At 41.7% G+C, this 9,123-nt stretch overlaps 1 protein-coding gene across 1 annotated transcript; it reads right to left on the bottom strand.

Annotated features, from left to right (window-relative positions):
• Positions 1–223: 223 nt before the first annotated feature.
• Positions 224–4,847, bottom strand: LOC109760242 (KH domain-containing protein SPIN1). Its single transcript, XM_020319077.4, has 7 exons — positions 4,467–4,847; positions 4,191–4,279; positions 2,748–2,899; positions 2,283–2,399; positions 2,067–2,183; positions 1,394–1,537; positions 224–975 (listed from the first exon to the last, which is right to left on the bottom strand). The coding sequence occupies exons 1-7, from the start codon at positions 4,547–4,549 to the stop codon at positions 832–834; spliced, it is 846 nt and encodes a 281-aa protein (XP_020174666.1). The 5' UTR covers positions 4,550–4,847; the 3' UTR covers positions 224–831.
• Between the last annotated feature and the right edge of the window lie 4,276 nt (positions 4,848–9,123).

The raw sequence follows: 9,123 nt of genomic DNA, 5'->3' as shown, positions 1-9,123 counted from the left end.
GTCTAAGAGGCTGAACAATCTATCAACCTAATATATATTAGAACGCGACTACATCTTTCTTTCCTTGGTCCAATGTTTGAATACCTCTTAAGCTGGTTTTTCCACCGAACACACAGCCTGTGTATCTGCCAAACAACAATAATATAAACCTGACAAACGTCTCAGCAGCAATCTCACATCTATGATGCCAAGGAGAGGCAAACAAACATGCCTGAACCCAAAATTACCACAAATTCATACAGTTCAACAATATAAACCACAACGATCCATGAACACTGATTTTGACATTAAAAACCAGACTGCGACATCGTCGGTTCAAAGCCTCCGCGGCCCGAACCAAACACCACGACTCCACAAGGCACAAGCTGATGATCCTTATACCCTTTTTATTATTATCCGCGACTCCATAATGCAGAAGGGTGGATAATATACAAGGAAGTTCCGACGCCTAAAAGAGGGTGAAAAGGAAAACATGAAAGCTCACATACTCGGGCCTCTCTAGTCTGTCTGTCATGGACATCACCTACCATCATAGCACCACATTACTAGGGTTAACAGTCAATTAACAAATAAAGCGAATGTTCTAGGACCTTACAGCAACCCAAAGCTGGGCCGACCCACCGACCCAGGACTCTACTACTTCCACTGTCCCAGCGGCTTCTCCTTGTCCGCAGGAGAGACCGCAGACTCATACTGACTCGTCTAGCGAAATGCAGGGCGTCGCTTCCTTCAAGTGCGCCCGCGGCAAACGTTGCCCGGAGACATGGCGTCCCCATTGGGGGGCATAAGGCACCTGGACAATACCGGTAACGATGAGGGGTGGCTCCTTCCCTACTGGCCTGTTTTCGCACGCTTCATGCCACCATTGCTGAATGGGGAGACGCTTCCTGGATGAGGGCTGTCCTCTCTCAGGGTTGAGTTTAGCATCGCCAGCTCCCTGAGCTGTTGCCTCTTGTAGATATCCTGTGTCTCATCCTGCAGCAGAAACCAATATGGCTTTGTGAGTGAGGCATATCCAGAGTGGTACCGCCTGTATACAAAAACCATTCTTGGACAAACAAGCAGCCATGGCATATATGTGCAATTGTAAACACAAGTTCCAGATAATAAATGAGAAATGGAAATGGACTCGACAAAAATATAGGGAACCAATGGAGAGAGATCAGTAATGCTAATCTAAAATTCAAGAAAAGATATATCTGCTAGGTGGTGACCACTAGCACTGAGGAAGGTGGAGGTTAACATTTTTACACATGATTTCTCACATTATCAATTATTCTTTATTAAAAAGCACTTTCATGATATTAAACCATAAAAAGGATAATTGGGTATTTGATTGGCTTTCTCCAGAAAGCAAAAATCAACATTATTGGAGTGCATATTAATCACTTACCACTGGCTTTAGCAGTTCTTCTAGAATTTCCCGTGCATGTCTCAATCTGGCATCAATAATATTGGCTGGGAACTCAGCCTCTATCAAGATATGAAGTTGTTCACTCAGATGCTCATAGCCTGGTTTTCCTCTTAGCTTGTCCTCCTTGAGAAAATAAAGAAGAAAATATGTAAACCTTAAGTTATTAGAGGCAGAAAACCAAGTAATGGAAACTACAGGTATAAATAGCGAAGCAGGAAAACAGACTTATGAGGAACAAAAAGAAAGTTGAAAGGTAAACTGGACAGAATAAAAATATATTGCACGTCAGTGTAAAAGTAAAGTTATCATGAAGAAAAAGTATTAGCTTGCAGTTACATAATTATGGACTAGAAAAAGAGTAGGGAGTTCCAGGAGAAAGTTATTACACATAATCCAATGTTAGGGTTATGAACAGGCCGTGAAAGGCCAAACATGGTGATGGATGAGGTCCCTAGAACTGGAAGACGATTCAAGTAAACTTACTCAACTTACTATGCAAACCCAATTTGCAGACTTCGAAGAAATGTAAAATGCTAAAGCAAAATTAGACTGCTATAACTACCTGTTGGCGTAATGATGACCAAATAACTGAAGAAGCACTAGTAAGTTCAACTTAAGGGGGTGCAGATCAAACATTGCAAACTTTGGTTACCTTCCCTGGATCTTTGATGGAACCCTTTCCTCTGATGAAAACACGACAACCAGTAGATGCTTCTACCCGCTTTAGAGAATTACCTCTAGGTCCTAGAATACGTCCCACAAAATTGAACTGTCATGAAAGTAAAAAAATATATCAGCAAAGGGATCGAAAATGGATCAAGCATCATCCTGTGTAAAATTAAAAATGCACAAGTTAGAGGCAGCATACACTCGGATAAGAATCAACTGGGACCTCCAAGCGTAGAATCTTCTTCATGACATGAGAGCTAGGGCTTGGTGGCGCTCCTTGCCAATCCATACTGTTTCCTTGAGGAAAGCCTAATCTCTTTGAAATAGTTAAAAATGGGAAGCACAAACGATTTATCAGTATTGTTTCATGAAATAAAAATATTTGGAAGAATGTGCATAACATGAATAACAGACAATATTTCTCACCAAAGAAACCCACATTTACATAGTATTATCAATTTATCATAGCATCATATATCATACCCAAAAGTTCACTATAACTTATGTATCCACAGGGTCCATTTTCTAGATAATAATGGCTAATACTCCCACAGTGAAGCATGCACCTTCTTGGAGTATAAAAGTGCAATAGCATGATCTACTGGATTGTAAACATATTTTATTTCTTCCTTCACAAATAAATATGTAATGAATGAATGTGTACCTCTTGGTGTAGTCCATTCCAAGGACTGAACCCATTGCCAGAGAGATTGGATCTTGGATTTGGTGAAGACATTGGACTAGGACTTCTGAATCGATGTCTATCGAAATCACTGAATCCAGGGTTATGGGCAGAGTTTGACACCCGCATAATCTCTGAGTAACAAGAAGGTCAGGTGAGAATTTAGATCAAAAGAAATGGATAAGCTATTGATTATAATCAGAATTTTGTACATCGATATTAGGTTATTTTTCACAACCAAGGCACGATATAATCATACAATGGATAAACACTGACTGGCCAAAGGCAGATATCAAAAAGCATATGCACATAGGAACCAGATCCAACATATTCGTATGGTCATTCACAGTAGGACCATAACACAAACCATTCCTTTCTCAATCCTCATAAAAACATCAACCGTTCCTTAGATATACTTATCTAATATACATACAACATGCTGATGGCCAGCGTATAGTTCCTTCTACAGGCTGGTCTAACCAAGAGACATTAGAGTGATGCAGTCGATGTAGATTTTGATCAAACACCACCATTTAAACAAAAGAATTCTTGATAGCCTCACTGAAGATAGTGAATCCCTCAGGCTAATATGTGAGATAAAGAAAATCCCATAAATCATGATCCAAGCATGTGTGCTGCGCGCAGAAAAAAGACTCAGATGGTCTCAGCATGTCCTATAGAGAGAGGCTGAGTATCAAGTGAAGTATTCCTATAATCAGCCCAGTTTGCAGAAGAACTTCATAGTTATATCAAAAGATGTTTATACGTAGTGAGGATGGAAATGAGCAAGGCTGCAGGATATCTCAACAACTCTCTGGTTGATAATGTCATTGATTTATTTGACAGTGATATATATGTCGATGTTCATATACAGCATTTAGTGTTGTCCAGTGTATATACAATCCACAAACTTAAGCACTGCTTTTTACATAGTACAGTTAAGATGAACCCTAAATAAACCACGCACACAAAAAAAAGATGAACCCTAAATCAGACATATGGTTCTCGCCAATGATGAGATGATTTGCTAAGACACCAGACAAGTTTCCAGCAGCAATCGACCACCATGTGTCAGTCAAGAAGAAGATTGATCTACCTCATTGCAAACATAGATTGCAACAGAAGGATTGATCAACATTATCGCGTATAACTGCAATCACCTAATCTCGCCCCGACGAATGAAAACATCGCAGTATGTACAAAACGAAAACAGAGTGTCATCCAAGCGGTGAATGCACCAGAGACCATACGAAGCAAGCAGCAGCAACGAATGCCATCTAATCTAAAGTGGGCGCTATCCAAGCCCCGCACTCATGTACTTCCCTATCCATGGCTGCAGAGGAACACCACTCCCGTGCATAAACAGAGGAAAATCACATCAGCCTGCAGAGAGAACAGTGAAAAGGGGAGATCAGGAGATCTCACCTTGGCTCAGCAGCTTGCTGCATATGGGCAGCACCTGCATGAAAGGCCCCAGCTTCTGGTGCTCGGCGAGCAGCTCGGCCAAGTACTGGCTGCACAAAACCATTAATTACAGAGCAATCACATCACCATCCCCATTCATTCATCCGTCAAGCAAACCCAGCCCAACAGGAAAAGAAAAAACAGTACACACGATGAAAATAAAAAACCAATCTTGCCACCACGAATTGGCCAAGAAATAAGCAAAGAAAGCACGAAAAATCCAGGCGCCGCCTCTACCTATCGACATCTGGGTTGCTTCTAATCTGGGGGGATAGGTTCCTGGAAGGGGAGAACCCCTGCTGGCCGTACAGCCCGGACATGGCGGCGGCGGCGGCGGCTGCTGCCCCTCCGGAGAGGCGGAGACACAGGGCGCCGCAGCCGAGGCCGAGGCGGGGTGGTGGCGGTGGTGTGTGGGTGGGGTGGCAGGGAGAGGAGGAGAGGTGGAAAGGCTCGCTGCTTTAGGGTGCGTGCAGCCTGCAGCGGCAGCAGCCAGCGTAGTAGGGGGGAGAGAGAGGGGGGGAGGGCTGGGGGCTGCCGCTCTGGAACCCTTTTCTCTCTCTAGCGTTGGCCTCGCCCGCTAGGTTGCAACGCGCCAGCACGGCACCCCCCATTGGAAAGGCTTTATCAAAAGCCACAATTTTCTCACAGCAATAAAATGGGGGAGCAAAATAGGTCTTTTCGAATTTTTTTTTGCGAGTCACATCGTGTCTGTGTCTGGACTGTGCATGATAACACCAAGTTTTTTGTGGCTTATGTGTAAGCCGATTTATTCTTTCGGCGAAAGGTCTAGGCGGTGCAGTTGTCGCCACACATTTCCGTAATTTGTTTTTGCCGTGTCGATGAAATTGTTTTTAATAGGTGCTTGGAGATTTGTGGTTTATGCGGAAATCATTTTCTCATTCGAAAGTTTTACGGAACGTCTTGTTGGTGTAGCGACTTCCACGTATATCGTAATATGACTTTGGCACGTCAAGAGACTCGCCGGAAAAATATGTTTACCCCGTCTAATCTTGATTTTTGTTAGTGTTTTTACAGGAAATCGTGTTGTTGCTTTTTTTTATAGCGGTAATAATGTTAACCGAGGAAACGTTCCCTGAGAAGGAGGACCCAGAGAACATCTCACAGCCGTCTGATTAAAATCATGTGGCGGGAGTTTTTTGAAAAAATTGTCTTCTATACCAAAAATTGTCATCCTCTTCTGAAGAAAATGACATCCTTGTATAACCAAAATTACCAAAGAAAACGTTCGCAAATGCTATCCTTTCCTAGGCAACATTCGCTAGACATTGCGGTACTTTTTATAGACCGCACACGTAAATAATATGTTCTGCATATAGTAATTTGGTTAGTTTGCCGCTAGATGTGAAGATTTTGTTTTTCATATATTAGTTTAGGGGTTCCTAGGGAAGAATGACACACAAAAGACATATATACATGATATACAATTACATGCATATGTGAACTTTTCAAACATATAAAATCCTTGTTCCATCACCAAAAAGAAAGGAATTAGTCAATGTGGCATATAGACTTTGTCATCCCAGGGAAAATGACGCCTTTCCGTAGTTGTCCTCGTTCCTTGTGGATATGGCTGCAGAAACTTATTGATCACGACCGATATGATTAAAAATATAATTGTGTTACCTATTTAATAAATACCCCAAAAAACAAGATTTTCTTGAATTTATCATGGTTATCACTCACTAAATATTTTAACGCGTCGAATCACATCCTTTCATTTGTATTTAGAGTGTTATTATGTCCAGCCTGTATTTCCCTACAAACCCTTTGAGGAAAATATATGCAGCATCCAAAATCTACTAATTAATTCCCTGCAATAAATCTAGTAATTAATTTCCTTTATCAGTGCACGAAGTAGTAAAATGTGGTTGTCCAGCTGCCAACAGCTAAAAACCCTATTTTGTTCCAATGTGCTAAGAAATTGTTAAAATTAAAAGAAAAGAAATAATTTAGCATCTAATAAACATGAGACACATGTTAGTAGGCCCCTCTCCCTCTCAAGTGCCGTGATCTAAATACCTGGCAAGTTTGGGCAAGCCAAAATCCCCATGTCACACTCTTTCTTCCAAACTGTCCATTTCGTACGCTAGAGTCAATTCCAAATCCAGCCTTTTCTCCATTTTTCTCCCACGTCCGATTTAACTCCCCATCCAATATGCAGGTGGCTCTTTTATTATCTCCCAAAAATTTTGGCTTTCACGCATTTAGTGGGCATGGCCCCCTTAGCGACCAAGACCGTACACAAATACTACTACGTAGTATAAACATATATACCAGTAATGCTGGTCTACATGCATAAATAGGTATGCATTTGTCCAGGCACGCGACAGGAACGCTTTCTAATCACTGTTCGAGCTGCTAACCGAGTGTCCAGCAGCGGCCCACGAATTAGCTCCGTCCACCCGTATTTCGTGACGCTGCTGTTTCCCGTATGGGATCGTCGGTAGTTGGTTGGGTTGTGCAAAACATGGCCGTCGCCGTCAGCGCACAAGCTATAGAGGAAGTTCGGCCTTACCGGCAACATCTATAGGGGGGGGATCACTGGCGTGTTCGAGCTGGTCGTCGAGCGGCGGGTGCTGTTTGTATACATCGTAATTACGATCCACGACGACGATGGATTAGCATATGTGTATTGTTGAAAGTGAATGGTTTCTTTTTTATTAGCATATAGCACAACTAGAGTTGCTCACAAACACATGCATACACTCGCCCCTGTGACGCGCGCACGCACATGCCCCACCCCTATGAGAATAGTTTCTTTGTTAGAATTTTCTAGATTTATCCTTGCAAATAATCTAGATTTAAATAAGTCCACGAATAACCATGAGTAAAAAAAAACTCAACGGATAGTTTACATGCTCCATGTGTTTAATAAGAAATAAAAATTAGATGACTCATAAATCACGAAAGTGCCCTTCTCGCGAGCTCATATGCATCCTCATTGGATAGTAAATCCGACAAAAAAATATAGTAAAAACAAACATTGACGAATCTTCTACATGCGTGTTGAGTTTCATGAATAAAAGATGTTCCGAAATGCTCCCTAAAAACAAAGTTTCATTTTGGAATATTGTTTCTTCATGAAAAATTTCACATATGTTGAGAATTTGTTGATGTTTGTTCAAAAAAAAATCGTTTTTTTGTTGATTTTTTTAAACTTTTTTCTAAAAGATTTTACTGTTTGTAGGGAGCATATGAGCTCGTGAGCACAAACTTCATGTCCTATGAACCGGTGTTACACAAAGATAATGTGTCATCTTCGATCTCAAGTATCAATTTGTATCCACATCCACTCTTGAGTGCAATAGTTGAAAACCAATCAAATCGCTTGCTCAGGTTGCAAGAGGTTTTATCGTGTCCAATGGTGATCTTTTTCCCTACTAATTCAACAAATAATCATCATGCTCAATCTTCTTAGAAAATTGGCATGCTCCATATTTTTCAAATAATGCGGTGTACTACTTTACCACGTAACGTTCGAGCTTGCATTAATAAGCTTGGTACTTCGACACCCTAAGGATTTGAATGCATTTTTCAATTTTTGTAAGGGTATTTTCTTAAGGGTTCGTGTTTCTTAATATAGTAAATGATACCCCGCACGTTGTTGCGAAATATTTTGCAATACAATTTAATTGCATGGAAGATGAGTATTTGAAGTAACAATATGATAACAAAAACTAGAAATGCATGCGATTTATTGTGTTTGATTATTGGATAGTTGTAAAATATGTAGCATAGTAGAATGGAAATTGTAGTGAAAGTTCACATGTTGAGGTGTTTTTTCATATGCATGGTTGGATAGTTTGATCTACTGTAAAAGGTCCCTACTTATATAATTGCATATGGCGTGCGCTTGCAGACCGTTCCAAGGAAGCTATGGCTGGATGGCGACGAGGAGCAGCTGCGACAATGGCCGATTAAGGAGGTAGAGACACTGGGGAGAAAAAGAGTCGGTTGACAATTGGTTGGAGTGCACATGAACATCGGTGGGGTGAAGGAGATCACTGGTGTGGGACAAAGACTATTTCCCCCCAAGCTAAACCATCCTAATTTTTTCCTTCACAATTTGATCAAAGGCTGGGGGCAGTGCCCCCCCCCCCCCCCCCCAGTACACATAGTTTCGCCTCAGTAGTCTAGAACCACTAGATGATCCCTATCACGTTGTTGCGGAATGTTTTGCAATACATTTCAATATGGTTTGATTGCATGCAACATGAATATTTGAAGTAACAATATGAGACCTAACCTAAAAATACATTTGATTTATTGTGTTTGATTATTTGGTAGTTGTAAAATATGTAGCATGGTAGAATTGAAATTCCAGTGAATGTTTGCATGTTGAGGTGATTTTTTTTCCTGCGTATGGTTGGATAGTTGATGTATTGCAAACGGTCTCTACTTATATAATTGCCTATGATGTGCGCATACAGATTGTTCCAAGGAAGGTGTGGCTGAACGGCGACGGGAAGCAGTTGCAACAGTGGCCGATTGAGGAGATAAAGACACTGAGGAGCAAAAGAGTCTAATTGGTTGGAGTGCACGTGAACACCGATGGGGTGAAGGAGATCACTGGCGCGGGCGCACATGCTGACATGGAGGCCGTCTTCCACATCCAGGCCTTGGAAGGGTCCGTGACCTTCGAGCCCAAGTGGTTGTTGGAACCGTAGAAGTTGTGCTGGGAGAAAGGTGTGTCCGTGCTAGGCGGGGCTGCTCATCATGGCCTCTGGCAACCTGCGGGAGCGCATATCTGTGTCAGGGTGTTTCAAATACAAACACAAATACAAAATCCTCATGTGCACGTACCTCACAATGTACAAGTAGAACACAACTCCGCTAATCTAGATGATTTTCTTAAAGGAACACAGTGCGTTCC

The sequence above is a fragment of the Aegilops tauschii genome, chromosome 5, assembly GCF_002575655.3.
Source record: "Aegilops tauschii subsp. strangulata cultivar AL8/78 chromosome 5, Aet v6.0, whole genome shotgun sequence".
In the NCBI taxonomy this organism is placed as follows: domain Eukaryota; kingdom Viridiplantae; phylum Streptophyta; class Magnoliopsida; order Poales; family Poaceae; genus Aegilops; species Aegilops tauschii.
This window is presented reverse-complemented; position numbering and strand designations above follow the sequence as displayed.